Source organism: Bombus huntii, chromosome 14, assembly GCF_024542735.1.
Source record: "Bombus huntii isolate Logan2020A chromosome 14, iyBomHunt1.1, whole genome shotgun sequence".
Lineage (NCBI taxonomy): Eukaryota > Metazoa > Arthropoda > Insecta > Hymenoptera > Apidae > Bombus > Bombus huntii.
Genome location: NC_066251.1, coordinates 4,268,702 through 4,285,108, shown reverse-complemented (window position 1 = coordinate 4,285,108; position 16,407 = coordinate 4,268,702). Strand labels below are relative to the sequence as shown.

Here is a 16,407-nt window from a genome sequence, read left to right as displayed (position 1 = left end):
TAACAAAAAAAGAAAAAAAATTATCAAGTAATCTTTCTCATAAAAGATATTTAACCGTCAAAGTAACAATGAAAACCATTCATAGCCATTTCGTAGCTATTCTATATGGACATTTCTGTCGAATCGAAGATAAAAGAAAAATAGAAAAATCAAGCGGAATAGAATATCGAATCCAATTCAACATAGAACCGCAAACAGTTAACACGATATGAAAAAAAAATCAAGCCAATGCTAGCTTTTCCCATCCTTTCGACCAAACCAGAGATCGACGTCACGAATTTCAAGTGCCATTTACGCACATATGTATATATAATATATTTTACCAATATAAACATCACGCGAGAAAGATAAAATAAATCTATTTTTGTTAATTTTCTGACTCTTGATGCCACTTGATGGTGAAATGATAAATAAATAAATACGAAACGATCGAAGGTGGAAAAGATGAAAATGGAAAATTTTGACTTGGAATTGCTTGACAACATATCGAATCTTAAAATTCTTCTATAAAATACGAGAAATGTGATTTATGCCTTTTACGTCACATTATTGTACTTTACCTCTGATCTCGTCCTCAAAATCTGGCAAGTGGTTAGACTGTTGGAAAAACGAGGATGCGCTGCCACCCACCGGGGGTGGGATGTCGTTGTCACGAAAGATCAATCGTGGAGTTCGATGACCCATCACGGGTCTGTTGTACTCGGAAATAGGATTTCTCCATAGCGACTTGTGCTGTCTCCAGGATGGAAAACGAACTCCAGGAGGCACACCGATGTTCCTCCCTATAGGAGGTCCACCACCCTCGAAAACATAGCCGGCTGGGCCACTTGGAAATCTAACATATCGACGTCTGCGAGGCGAATTCAGAATTAAGTCTGTGCGATTCCCATTGTTGTTTCGCGGCTCAATGTAACTGGAACTGAAGATCGTCTTTGGCTTGCTAAGACTCGATCCTGAGATCTCTGTTTGACTGGTGGCACGATTCGAGGATACGATGAGGACTATTCCTATGAGCAACCATTGGCACGATCTCGCTGCACCCATCATTTGACTGGAACAAAATCATAAATCTTTTGTTACGTCGAATATTAACTTGCAGTGCTCCAAACAATATTTTATATTTCATCGTAACTAATTTAATAAGCTCTCTGCAAAAGTTTAGGTTTATTGTTATAAAAAATTCATTATACTTTTTCTAATTATAAAAGCGTATCACAGCGGAAGATAACGTTGAAACTTAATTAAGTATGAAACCAAAGGGACGATACTTCCAAAAGTTAAAATAGTTATGTGACTAAGTTTAAGCTCTCAAAATCTTGGCTCGCCACTAGAATTTTCTGTCCGGAAATTCATATTTCTGTTAAACTAACGTATAGTACAAATGTTTTATATATTAAAACTGAAGAAATCGAATTAGAAATTGCGTTGGTAATCGGACAAAAAGATTTAGGGTTTTCGTTATGGAGAAAAATCGTTTGCGACTCCTGCAACTTAAATATTCCACTTTCCCCTGTGTTTAATAGCGTCACTCTTTTGGAACGATTTTTTGCCCACTGTTTGCCTTTTCTTCCAGTTTTTGCTTGCGCCGTAACCAGCATCCTTTCCGAGTATCATTTGCCATAAAAACTTTGAGCTCGCTTACAGCGCAAAGTGTCAAAATTCTGTTTTCCTTCCTATAGGACGGCTTGTACTGGTAAGCCTGTTATCTCGCCACTTATTTAGCCGATAGGCTCTTTCAATTAACTTGTGTAAATTGTCAAACATTAGATACGGTATCTTTCGAAGCAGGACAAAGAATACAAGGAACAAAAGTGATCCAAGATAAAACGTGCCGTTACGAAAAGGTAAACAATCCTCAATTCTAAAACGAAGGGGAAAAAGTCTCGACTGGTTGCTATCAGAATCGATTCGATTGCACGAGAATCCTGATGCGATCGTAACAGCTGTAATTATATAACGACACGCGAGATAATTAAATTCTCTTTTCTCCTCTTTCACGACGATCCAGTAATTTTTTAACCAATCTGCTTCGATTTATCGTTCGATCTTTCGTTAGAATTGATCTTCCAAACATCAAAGAAGAAACGTCGCGTGAGTGAGGTAAACGAGCCACGGAACACGCAGCTCAACAGATTCTATCCGACACGAATCCCTTTTATACCAAAGTCCATTTTAACTGCATCTATATAGTGCACGCAATGATTCGTGACTAGGTTGCATTGTTGCGTTTGATTTCGAAAGGTAACGTCGTCGAATATTTCCAATTTTGTTTTTAAAGCAGAGTATATCGCGACTCAAACTATTCGAATACTTGCCGAAAAAGGATTTTCATTGGATAAATAGTCACGGTAAATATACAGGGTGGTTGGTAACTGGTGGTACAAGCGGAAAGGGGATGATTCTACGCGAAAAAAGAAGTCGAAAATGTAGAACAAAAAATTTTTTTCTTTTTTTAAATTTTTCCATCGAGACAACGATCTACAGTGAGATCCGTTATAACGAGACGCGATGAAGTGCACGCGTACCGAGCGAAAATTCAAAGTCGATTTTCTCGAAAACAAAGCCTCGAACGAAAAATGTTTATTCTATATTTTCGATTTCTTTTTTCGCGTAGAATCACCCCCTTTCCGCTTGTACCACCAGTTACCAACCACCCTGTATAATCTGTGTTAAATATCTCATAAATAATAAATATTAAGCAAATAATTAATTTGATTCTCTACGAATTATACGCTTGCATTTAATATCTTGTACTTTCTATGTACATTTTCGCGTTCGTTTGGAACTTTATCGATATAATCGTAATAGTTGACCTTTATTACTACGAATTATACGTAATATATTAATAAGAGATTTCCGCAAGTGGTAGAACACCTTCACGAGATATTGTATAAAGCGAGAGAAAGATGGAGCTTAAAATCGCGTGATAGAATCGAAATTGGCTCTCCGTTTGACCTACTCGTCTTCAGAAAGCCGGAAACCGTCCGCGTCCGGCGTCAGGAGAGTAGAAAACAAGTTCCTGGAGCCGATCGAGTGGATTCTTTTTCAAGTGGACGAAAATATGTTGTTTGCGTCACGTTGGCTCCGTAACGGGTGAAAGTAAAAAGAGGCTCAACAGGAAACAAACACATGGATTGTACACACGGAGATTCATTATGGTACGGGGCAGCATCCTCCGGTTGGTCAGTTATCGAGGATATTAAGAAGGAGTGAAAACGCCACGCCACGAGTTTTATTGGCCTGAGACGAGATTGGGCAATAGCCAACATCGTACCAGCTGCATTAATCACTAGTTTAACCACGTTCAGGTCAATTTAACCACGTAACGGTCCTTGTCACCCCATTTCGTAATAGATTAAAAAATCCTCGCCCGAAAAGAAGGGCCCATTGTCCGCTGATCGAAGGACAGTCAATGAACGACGAGGAATTTCAAGGTAAAGGAATGATCTTGGTTAGAGTTAGAAAAAGGGGTGGAAGCAGCCAGCAATCGATGTAAAGAGTATTCATTCAACAGATAAATGTAAAATTCCATCGGATAAATATTACTAAGTACCCTTATGGATGTTAATTATCGAACTTGATTATTAATTTATTCGTCGTATTACTTCTTTGAGAATTAATTAGTAGCTGATTTAGGAATTGAAGTTGAAGTATCTGAGGATAGATTTTATTGCGAGTTTTCAGGATGGTTGCAATACTTTTATGCAATTTTTCAATGGATATCGTCCATTTTTCAGTCAAGAAGAATAATCGAACGCATCGAACAATCGATGTAGAACGTCCTTGCCAGAATAGCATCGCGGTAGCGAGTGAATGGTTCGATGTGTTAGTAGGTCATTGGCTCTGTCGTGTAGAAGTGAAAGTGCACTTCTTGCATGCACGACAGTGTGAAGTTCATGTTCACGCTGCCACCCGCTCCGCCGGAAGTTACGAGCCATCGACCATGTTCTTCTTATTCTTCGAGTCCTCTTACTATCTTATTAGAGTTTTACCATGCCAATTAGAACGTCGCTATAGCCGATCTAATCAATAAAACGAAACGTTAGTATACGAGTCAGTATGCTTTATGTACTAATAAAAATTATCTGAAATACGACTTACAAGGAATTGTCAAGTTCTTAATGAACGTTATCGAAAGAAGCCTGGCATTCGAGAAAAAAAAAAAAATAGCAAGAAAAGTGAAACCCGGTAGAAAACATATTCCAGTTTCCGACTAGATTCGAACCTGTTAATCGCCTTAATGCTCCTGCGACTCGATAATATTTTAATTATTGTCTTTCTCGTTTTCTTTTTTCTCGGCTCTTTGATTTCTGTTAAGGAGGAGAAAATACAACCATGTCACTGGTTCTTCGAGAGAAAATGAAAGCTGTCGACATTTTAATACCCTCGCCATTATTCATCTTGATACTCGCTACCAACGAAACGCATATATCATAATCAATTTCCCCTCTGTTACGAAATGTTACTATTAAAATATATATTTCGCTGCTGTTTCGATCTTACAGATTGCAGCCAGAAGTATAAATGTCAAAAGCGGATAGATAACAAGATCTATGAGAAGAAACGATCACGGGAAAATCGTCGGTTCCCCGAACTCGATCGAAGGAAAAGTGACAGGGGCAAAAAAATCACAAAGTAAACGATGCAAAAGGCGATCTAGAAGCTGCATCGCACGAACTTTCACCTTTCTACGACTAGTCTGACTCTATCGTGCAGGCTGATGGTCGAAAGTACAGAGAGTTTCTTCTCTCGTCTCCTGTATACGTCGCTGTAAACGAGATACACACCGCACGCATAATTGTAGCTTCGTTTCCCAGCTGTTCGTGAAAGCCCACGTGCGTTGATCTCGCGTGTATCCCGCGTCTCTTCTTCTCTTTCTCTTCTGGCTTTTCTCTCTCTCCTATCTCTCTCTTTCTGTCTGTCGTTTATATCGTTGGTGCTGTCCGGTACCAGCCGATTGGCGCCACACGGGTGTCCACATCCTGAATTCCGTGTGAACCGACATTAAGAGCGCGATCCATTACTTTCTCTGCAAAGCGCACAGGCGCCGTTTTACTTTCGCCGAAAGCAAATGGAAAAAAAGCCAAAAAAAGAGAAGCGCGCGGCGCGTGAAATTTTGTTTTCGTCCGATCCCGGCCCCGTTTTCTTTGCACGATCCACCAACGGCGATCGAGAACGTAAATAAGACAGAACATTTTTCAACACACGAGCATGGAATAAAATAATCTTTCCTTTATGTTCGTTTAACTAGAAAATAGTAAAATTTAGATCAAGAGAAAATTGTTTTAAATAAATATATGTATCTATACTAGAGATAATGCGAGCTGAGTGCTCGATATGGCTGTTGTTTACTTTGTTCGATCGGTATTTATACGATGCTTAATAGCACCGTAATTTCTGCAAAACGGCAATAAACGATAACAAGGCTCAACGGGTCAATTCACTTGGATCGCTCGGCTCAGAAGAAAGCGAACGAGCAAAAAGCGTTCTCTCGTCGAAAGAGTATAACTGCTACTCGGGGCCGGCCTCTGGAAATGGTAATATCCAGATCGCGGGCGCGCATCATGCCCTTTTTTCCCTCTCGATTTTCGATAGAAATGACAGCAGCCTGATTGGCCCTTTAACGCTTACGTCCACCGTGGATACGCGCGAGTACGCGTCCCACCTTTCGAAGGAAACCGGTTCGAAGAAATCTGAACGTTGCAACTTCTGCTCTTTCTTCGTGGCCTTGAAAGAGCTACGCTTGTTCGCGGTCTAGTTCACCAGATACCCTTTCATGACGAACACTTTCCATTGTGTAACGAATTTTTTCTTCGTCTTCTCCCTGTGTATTTTTCCTCGTTGACCGCTCTCCTCGCGGTTCTTTTCTTCTTCATCGTTCGTTCTTGGTTAAAAAGCGATTCTTATTCTCCGCTGTAAAGTCGATTCTTTCCTCTCGCGTCTAGTACCGAGCAATCTCAGTGATCGCGGAACGATCTGCATTGTTACTTTCTAGGAGAAATTAATTCGCGCATAAACAGCGTAATCTCAGCCAGATGAAAATGGGGAAAAAGTGTGTCGGATAACGCGCATACCATCGATTGAATATTCATGAATCCCGATACACCTTGATAATGCACGAGCCATCTGGTATTCAACGACAGACAAGCTTTTTAATTGAACTCGAAATATATTCAACGAAATTAATCGTAAGGAACGAGGCATGGACGCGGTGGAACGTTCGCTACCGTTTCCATGTACGGTGATAGAGGATCGTCAGATGGAACGACGTGTTTCGTGGCTGGACACACGTTTCTCTTCAAACTTCTATCAAACGATGTTACGTAAACAGGGAGTGGTGTTTAGGCAATCCGTAGAACGGTACCGAAGCGTGCATCCTTAATGCTCGTCCCCTTGCTTGTCTCGTTTTGGAAAAGAACGGAAGTACTTTCACTGGCTACGAGGTCGGAAAGTTGAGCATTTCGATAGCCACGAGACATTGCCAATTCGCAACGAGAGATCTCACTTTTCTCTCTTGGTCCTTTTGCCGTCTATCTACGAATGCTTTTTTCGTCCCAGACTCTGAATAATGTTCGAATACTGTCATATCATGAATAGTACTTTTTGCAAAACTCGTGAAAGTTCTTCGTTAGATCAAAAGGAATTTCAGTACTTTAATAGCTTTAGAACATTTTTCCTATGTTTTATACATGTTTTAAACGATACCATGTAATTGCATGAGAAACTAGATCTGATTGATCGAATTACTTTCAATCATAGAAATCCGATTACTTCGTTGCATGGTCGTATGTCATTAAGTGATAATCGAATCCTGTTAAACGTCATTAGTGCTGAATTTCTGTCCATTAATTTGCCATACGTGGAAACCGAAATCACGACTAATGTCGCGAGAACGACCAGCGATTTATTCATTGGTAATAACTACTTCGCTCAACCATTAAAATCGCTAGTTTCATTTACCTATCTTACCTTGTGTACGTTTTACTCGGTGAGTAGGCTGGTGATACGGGCTTTCTTTCAAAAGCCGATCCAGTCCTTCTCACTTTCACTTAATTTTTCCAATGACCATCGCGTGAGTATTGTATTACAAGTCCCAACGCATCGAATTCAATGAAAGTTTCTAATTATTTTTAACCGCTTACTATTCCTTTTTTTATCCTCTACTTTATGTACGAGTTAGTATCTTTCACCTTTCTGTACCTTCGATGTCTTCTTTAGAAATCTCGAAAGTGTTGAAAAATAAGTTCTTGGTCTTAAAAATTGAACTAAAAACTTTATCGAGATTTTTAAGTGTCGTCTCTAACAGGACTCAGCGATACCTTTGTTACTTACCGATCTGTCAAACCAAATCAATCTCGCTCTTGTAATCTTCTTCCCCTAAGTTTTAGTCTTCTGTTCCCCTTCGCCGTCCAAAAAGCGATTCCTCAAAAGAACCTCCCCCCAGCTTCGCCACCGTCTCTTCTTCTTCCTCTTTTTCTTCCACGTCGATCCTGAACAGTCCTCACCACCATAACACAACGGTTCTCACTGATACGTCGCGACACCTTCGATCCACGATCTATCTATCGCGACTTTTACATCGAATTAACTCAGCTATGTATCAACATTGCGTCACAGTCACCAGAGACCTGCTTCATGCTTCTTCACTAGTTTCTTATCATCTTCGCACTTTGACTATTTTTCTTCTCTCTCGACCGACGTCGATCTTCAAGTTCCTTTATGGAGAAAAGAACCGGCGCGAGAGATGAATCTACTTGGAAATGTTCTTTCAGTTCTGCCTGAGTTTCTTCACCGTGGATTCACCAGACTTTTCCTAAATTTTCCCGGCCATTGGATCTCAAAACGGTCACGATCGAACCAAGAGTTTTTTCGAGGAACAAGGAAGATGCACACGATGGAGGGCCTGCACCATGTCTATCCTCTCGTCTCGAGGAGCCCCGGTCGCCTGCTCGTCGTTGCCCACCGTCCGCTACGTCGGCTCTCACTTTCTCCGGCGAGTAGTTTCATTTCGGTAGGTAAAACTCTCTCGTGTGTCCCCCACCAGGTCCACACCGGCTGCTCGAGTCTTCTCTCTGTGTAATCGAACGGGAAAATCGAGCGATCGGAAGGATACCATAGTCCTTCGATCCAACCAGCGTTTCCTTCTTCTTCGTTGTTCTTCAGAATCGTGATTCATCGCGTTAACGTTGTTAACCTTCACTCTGAATATTGGTAATAGGAAAATGAAGGTTTTTCTAAACTTTGTTAAAGTGCTGCAAGTGGTAGACGAAACAGGGAAGAGGAGGAAACAGGGAATGTCGAGACAAATGAGTCATGTTCACTGGCGAAAAATAGGTTAACTCCACTTTCCGAAATTTTTGAAATTTTAGGAGCAAAACGTTTGATCGATACTTGTCTTACATGATTTCACCAATCTTCTTTATCTTTTGTTTCGTGGAGTTATTCGATTTCGCAAATAAGGGGTTTCAAATTAGAGAAGATAGAAAGGTCGGCAAAAGTTTGCGTTGAAATTGGAACGTTCGTTCGTAAATAATAGACGGATTGCGGTTTTGGCGCCGCTTAAGGGTTTCTTCTCTTAAAGAAGACGTACTTGCGAGAAGAAAGTCTGAGTAAGTGTTAGTCGCGCGGGTGGGAAAGTTTCTTGTTAAATTGACAACGTAAATGAACGACACGCGAGATGTGCTTTCCTCCAGGGCTACTTAAATTTTCTGGCGAGACATGAAACTTTTGTCTACTAGACTTGTAGACGATTGCTATTTGTATCTTCAAAGTAATCTGTTTGTATATTTTCTAGTTAAAACATTCTATTTACTATGTCTCGAAACATCCAGGAGAGTTAAAATTTGTTATATCGTTGTGTCGTCTTTCTTTTCTTGTCATTCAATTTAAAACGTTTCATCGTTGCTTTGTAACAGTCTGTATGACATATCTTTACGTAAAGGATAAAAAACGCGGAGAATTTCAATTATTTCAACATACCTTGAAAAATGGAAACCTGCTAGAACATTCTTATTAAAGAGGATATAACAGAAAAAACTTCAAATGTGAAGTCTTCGACGTTTCAATCATGACCTATACAGTGAAACTTTTTAGCTGGATACTTAACAAACCTACAGACGATAAAATGGCCAAACGTCACTGGTCTTCATCGAAAGACACTAAACTTGAAACAAATAGGACTTCTTCCTTTCCACGAACTGATTTCCAAATCGTCTTCTCATTGTCAACGTTGAAAGCTTTCTTCCTGTTTCGACGGTGATTTTACACGGGTTGCTCGTTCCGTAAAATAGTTAGGAAGTGATTCCAGGCAATTAACTGCGACTATTAATTCTAGAGAAAAAAATAAACGCCGGCCATTGTGCCTCTGAACAGGAGCATGAAGAGAAAACCGCTGCAAGGTCGATTGTCAGCGTTGTTCGATTCGATTACGCCCGCGGGCCACGAGCCAATGTGAAAATCTCGCCTGTGAAACGAAGATTCTCGTATAAAAGATTGAGAAGAAATCGATATCTAATCAAACCTAGTGTGAGCAATTGGAAAGTCCAAGTATACAGCTTCTCGTTAAATCTCATAAATCTACAAATAGATCCTTCTCATTTCTTCCCCTATTTTTTACTCGATTGAAATTCGTTGCCGTGACAATGTTACATGCTACTACGTTTCCTGATGCTTAAATAATATTCTCGAATCAACATACGATTACTATACTGCAGATATTTATGCAGATTCATATATTTATCGACGCAATTATGGAAACGAAATTTAGATGAAAATTTGTTTCACGCTATTAGAATGAATAATTTGTATCTTTACATATTATGTACATCGAAATTTCTCGCAAACGCGTAAACCTCTACAGACTAGCGATTATTCTACGAATAATTCTTTTAAAGAGCGGTGAAAGTGGAAGACAAATCTGTGGCCCAAGCAGGAGAGTCGGTGGGGACCCGTGTTTTCGACAATTCTCTGCCTTCTAGATCACACGTAGCCAGGAGATCAAAAATCACACATCTCCAAGCTTTGCAGTCGAGAAATCTAGTTTTGAGAAAGTTCGTGCCACCATCCACGTTTCCTATTCGTCCGCTTTATACATGCGTGACTTCTCTAAAAGACAACGATGAGCCAATTCAAAAGGGTAACGACTCTTAATTCTTGACGGAACAAAGTTGTAGGTGAAGTGGCCAACGCTCGTAATCGATATGGAATTTTGCAATTTCATCGTCGAACTAAGAGGCCGTTTATTTGGAGACCGATCGGCTAACGTCATTTTTTCTCGCGTAATATCCTAGTGTAAATGTTTTCTCTCGCGTAACTCTGTCGGAGCGCTCACATCCGTTTTGGTGATACGGCTCCTCAAGGACCGCCACGTAAGTCAAGCTGGAAGTATGCGGAATTCTTGAAATTCGAACGAATCCAGGAACTTTGTAATTACCGTTTAATTAATTCTTTCAATCGTTCGCTTTGATCGCGTTCTATTCACGTTACACGGTAAAAGTATTTGGTCGGAAAAAAAAGAACGTCTGAATGTTCGTTCGTTCTTCGAATAGACAAGAAAATCATCGTTCTAGCATTTCTTAGATCTTAACATATCCATCCTTGTATTTTACCATTGTACTTAGTTCGAACTTGCTCGTGCGTAGTTGCACGCGAAACCACGAACTTTCCTCGTTTTCATTCATCAGAGCGTGAGGCCAGTGTCTCGAGGCACTAATTATTCGATCTCTAATAGTCAGAAGACATCCGGACGTACGAAAACAAGTATATTGCGTGACAACGTGTTACGAGGGAGCGTATCGATGAAGAAAGTAAGAGCGTTCCGGGGGACGGAAGTCGTGAATTTAGGTGACGCTGTTCAAAACGAGCAGGCGAAAGCGCCTCTAGATAAAATTCCAAACTGTCGCGCCTACGACAATATCACTTCCCGTGGCTTATCCTCCGACGTTCCATTGTCTCCATTTTTCTTCGACCGATCGACGCGATCGTAGCAACAGTTTCGCGCACCTTTTCGCCTTTTTCGTTTTCTAGGTTTCCAGGCGACGAGACGTGACGTGTAAGTACACGAGTGTACATATATGGTCGAGACGAACCGATCTATAATTGGGTCTGTTGTCGAGAATCCAATTGTTCTACGTGCTCTAACTCTCGATGCCGGCTGAAATTCTGGCAGTATATAATTATAAGCGTGAAATTTATCTCGGCCGTGTCACTTTTGCGCCATTGTACTGCGACGTTGAATGGAAAACAGCGGAACAATCGAGCGTTTCTGTGATTCAGCCGTTCCCAGGTTAAGGTTACATTTATATCGTCCATCTGACGCTATACACTCGTGTATGCGTAAGAAGGGTAATAGAAATTCTTTTAGGAAACCTAGTTTTCACCTAGCTTTATACGGCTGGAATACGCGCCGAGTGAATCATGTATCAACGAAGTTAGCAGCTGTATCAAAGTTCTTAATCTTTGTGTTTTTGACACTCTGCGGAAAGAAGAGATCTTACGTGCTATCTTGTGTGCAAACGAGTGTAACGATGTTTAACTTGGTCTAACTACACAACGTGGTGATTTAAGATCGAGAGTGTTATTTATCTTGACTGAATTAAATATCTAGCGAACAGCTGGTTTTTATTGAACACAGCACGCGTTCACCGACAATGAATTGCAGCAGATCGAAAGAGAAAAAAACTAGGTCGAAGCTGGCAGAAGCAGAAGCAACATTCGCTGGATCATCGTCGCACATTTTATTTATCTAGACGAGCCTGCGGTACACCGCATGCACAGCCGTTAGCGCATAACTTTCTCCGTGAGCTGGAAAGTCTAATATTTCCTTTGCACTCCCTCTAAATAAACATTCATGGGTAAGTGTATTTAAATCTTTTCCATCGAATAAAGCCTCGATCGTCAGAATCGTATAATCGTTTAATCGAATAAACTTAATGGAGATGACGCGATGCGTCATCGAATGGAAGCTGCAATGATCGAGATGTTCGTTTGATTAATTATTTTTATGGCGCATAAATTCACAGAAACGCCTTTAATATTAGGCCAGTACCTGTGATATTTATGTTTTATAAATGATGCAGTGAATGTAATGGAATTGCACGTAACATTTTCATCAAAACGCAAATCAGCGAAATTGATTCCGATTTTCCAAGCTATAAATGTCGGTACGATAAGCATTGCCGTCGAATCGTTCCGTAAAATCATGGTGATTTACATATTTATGCATCCGGAGGAATAACGAAACATTCACGGGCTTATAATCGGAGCAACAGAACCAGCCTGGACCCGCAGAAAACACAATCTCGACATAATTGCAGTTCGTTAACCGTGTCTATCGCAGAGTACGCGGTAAATGTCGATTTATCGTTTATATAAGCGAAACTTGGTCAGTAATGCGAAACGCGTGCTCCTAAATGCGATCATTTGCACCGATTCACGTAGGATACGCTGTAAATCTGCAATTAACATCGATGCTTCCACGTCGTAATTGCGAAGAAGAAAATCTCATTAACGCAATCCTACGCCACCTTTTAACGATTTGTTGACAAATTTCTTCGAACGAATGCTAAGTTCCTATTGTGACAAGAATAGTTAATGTTCGAAACGAAGCAAAAAGAAGTTGACAAACTGAAGAAATCCAAAGGGGAAAGTGTTATGGTCATCACGTTTGGGGTGACATCACGATAAGAATGGAATGATGTCACATAGTCGTCGAATATGTCGTTGCAGTAATATTATTTTCAATTTGCATCGACGCATACGGAATTAATTACGACACGATGAATATATCGCTGCTGAGAAAGATATCTGGTAATCGAAAACAAAACCTACTTCTCTTAGAAAGCAATGGCAAAACAACGTCGCATTCTCGGTTTTCATGCAACGTTTGTACAGAAACCTTGGATCGAGGAAAGCGTAATAAATATGCACGAAAATTCTTTCGGCCATCTCATCTTTATTACAATAGTCGCATTAATCTCATAGGAGTTGCTAATGAAAGCTTCCCGCTGCGTTCTCCGGAATACACCAGACTGTACATCATAATATATGCATAAAATCAGCGTATATAACCACGGTTTATTAATACTGGAAATTATCTACATCCATCTACATCGCTCTAATTTATTCCAGTTTCTACTTCATTATGGTAGCAGGCTATTCTATCATGATATATGCTCATATTTTACTATACTTTGTCAGTTAGTCTTTTGTCAGGGAAAGGAAGGAACTCCATAATATCTGTGTTTTACGACAATTAGCCACTCAACGAGACAATTATACGCAGAACCTCTCGGTCACGTTAAACGCTATCGCAACGCGTAAAAGGCAGCCGGCGTTCGTTATGTTTTCGGCCCACTTTCAAGATCAAAGAAGAAACAAAAATAAGGATAATGGGGACTCCCTCTTGCTCGACCCAGAAATTTCAAGAAAATTAAAATGTGGTAATCGCAATCCTATTCCGGCGTAATGTGTGAGTGTCTGTAAAAACGCACGGCCGGCCTCTTACGTGTAAACGAGACTTTACTTTCTCAAGCACGCGACCACCGTCGCTCCTCTCTTTTATATATGTATAGTACATACTGCTCCTCTTACTTTCTCCTCTGGATCGGCTCAAAAGTAGGCCTCAAATAGGATTAAGCGATCGTTTAAAGACCTTGCCACTCGATCTGCCCAGCCACTGTCTTCTCTTTAATTCTGATTCTTTTACGATCTCTGCCTGACCCTCGTCGATTCTCAGATCTTCCGGGATCATAGCCTTCGTGATATTCTCTTCTCGGAAGTTTCGAAAGATTCGTCGAGCGACTCGTAATTCGTTACAAGGATACAAGACAGTGACTAGACTTTAGAAAGAGTTACGCAATCGGCAACTTTGGGTGAAATTTGTAAGAGAGAAATGCGATGGTACACTCGGCGGCACGTTCCGCGCTTCAAGAGAAACTGAACGGTAAATATCTCGCGCTGAAAATTTATAGTAAACTCCAAAGCACAAAGTTTACGGATGAAAGCTTACAGGTAAAGTGCCAGATAAACGATTTAATATCGTCCAGTGATTGGAAATAATTAACAAACATCTAGCTCTCGAATAAGTTTATTATCGTAAAACCTAAACTATTCTATGAACTATCGTTGCATTTTTCAATTATCTTGTGTAATTTGTATTTCCAAGCCTCCTATTTGTTCGGATATCCTTTTACCATTCTCTCGATGTTATGCATAATTTATTACAATTCACAGCGACTCGTTTATCGCGAGATCGCCATGGTCGTCGATAGTTTCCCTTCATCTTACCTTTCTCGAGAAGCACAGAAGCAAAACTGTGCGATGCTTGGAAGCACAAGAACGATAACCTCCTTGTGTCGAGTATACACGTCGTGTCGTGCATATTATCTACTTTCTAATCGATACCAGGCATTGTCTACCACGGAGAGTAACTACGGTAGACCGGTCCGGTTCATTCCACGGCTCGCAGCTTGGTCCGTCCGTTCGATTACCCTGCTGAACGAGTTCCACGGCCAAGCAGAACTGCATCCTTCCCTCGCGACCATCGCGAATCCTCCTTACGCATCTTACTTTCATTGCTTTCAAACGGGCTCTCTTCGTTTTCATCGGCGAAAGTGAATGGAACGCGTCGATGTTTCTAATTGGCACATCGGTATTCTACGCTCGAACCTGTCGCGCTCGTAACCGATATCGCGATACAAAATACGCCAGCGTATTTTTTGAAATTCTATCTATCGTTGGTAAACTCGTGGATATTGCTAAGAAGGATTTGATAAGACGGGATTTTAAAGGATTTGAAATTGAATCTAGGAAAAGATTGCGGGAAGATGCTGGGATTTAAAGAAAAATTTCATTTAATACCCAGGATTTAGAATCTTGTAACAGGGGAACTATTAAATCCTTCAGTAGGTTACATGGTCTCGGATCTTTTTATTTTCCTGTCTAATCGGTCGTGTACAGATACTTTTCACGAGATCATCCTTAAGTACCGAAGTTCTTCCGAGTTGAGTTTAAAACGATAAAAATTGTTACTATAGGAGTTTTATCAAATTAAAATAGAGAAAATGGAGAAGTATGAAAAGCGAGAGATCGCTAATGAATTATCTATGATTATTGATTTTCATGTAGTATGCGAGGACAAATAATCTTATGAAAAAAGATATCAAGAGATCAAAATTCGGAATTGTTTTATGATATCTTTATTATAATATTAAAAAGGTTACTTTTTAAGGCCACTTTTATTTGACACCAGACATTTATTTATTTGTCCAAACTATGCAATACTATTTCGTTGTACAATTCAAATATTTCGTTTTAATTATCGGCAATTCTCGTGTTAAAACGGGGACCAAAAAAGTTTCTCGCCAAACTTATTCGAAAGTTTAGAACGGCGCGGCCATCGAAAAGATCCGTAAAAATGGCGCAAACGATCGTGTCTCCCATTTTCCCAGGTAGTTTCATTATCGTGAACGAATCGCATTGATCTATACCGAATCGTTGGAACACGACCACTTGACCGAGAAATAAAATGGTAGTGTTATCGCCACTACGATATTTTGACCACCTACACGTACCGTTTGGGGGAAAAAATAAAAGATAGAGGACAAATAAAATAATCGAATCCGGATTCGCCATTTGATTACGGTGGAGACTTGTTGCGTTCTTCGATATCGAATACTAAGCGGTAAACCCGAACGTAAAGAGGGAACGAAACGAAAACGATTGAAACTCGATATTTTATGGAAGTGGAAAGAAAAAGGGATGGAATTAAAGAGGAAAACAGGAAAAATCTATTAACGCGAATCTTATCTGCTAGACTCCTTCGATGACGTTAAACGATCGCAAAGTAATGATAAATAAGAGGATAATGACGAGATAGCTATGGAGAGGACACAGTGCGTTAGTAGAACATAAAAAGAAAAAGGAATTCCTTCCAGGGATTTCCCGTAGGCGGTCTGATTAAATACAGACCATTACTGCTGAGGAACCGGCAAAACTTCTAAAACGTTTACTCCTCGGAAGCAATTATTTTGTACAATTTGTTAAATCTGTAAGATAATTTACGGAATGTGATGGTAATAAATAGACTGCGGATTTTTTTATGCAAATTCATATTTTTATCAGTGCAACTGAAAGAATGAGATCTGAGCATAAATTTGTTTCACACTCACGCCCACAAATGCATAAAAATACAGAATGTAGTAGTAAAAGAGAAAAAGTGGAAAAATTTTGTGTGTGAAAAATTGAAAACCGTCGATGATTTAACGGGAATTAAAAATACATATGTATATATGTAAGAATCTAGATTCTAGATGGAATAAAATAATTAAATAAAGATCTAAACGACACTCGAGCAATATTCGACTCCTATGCTGAATACATTCTACTACTATTACTATTGCTATTCTA

At 40.0% G+C, this 16,407-nt stretch overlaps 1 protein-coding gene across 1 annotated transcript in view; it reads right to left on the bottom strand.

Moving 5' to 3' along the window:
* Positions 1-16,407, bottom strand: part of LOC126872890 (proclotting enzyme) — a 21,587-nt gene extending 5,180 nt beyond the window's left edge. The window contains exon 1 of the mRNA XM_050633113.1: positions 561-16,407. Within this exon, the coding sequence (XP_050489070.1) occupies positions 561-1,047 (487 nt within the window). The 5' untranslated portion in view covers positions 1,048-16,407. The remainder of the gene's footprint in view (positions 1-560) is intronic.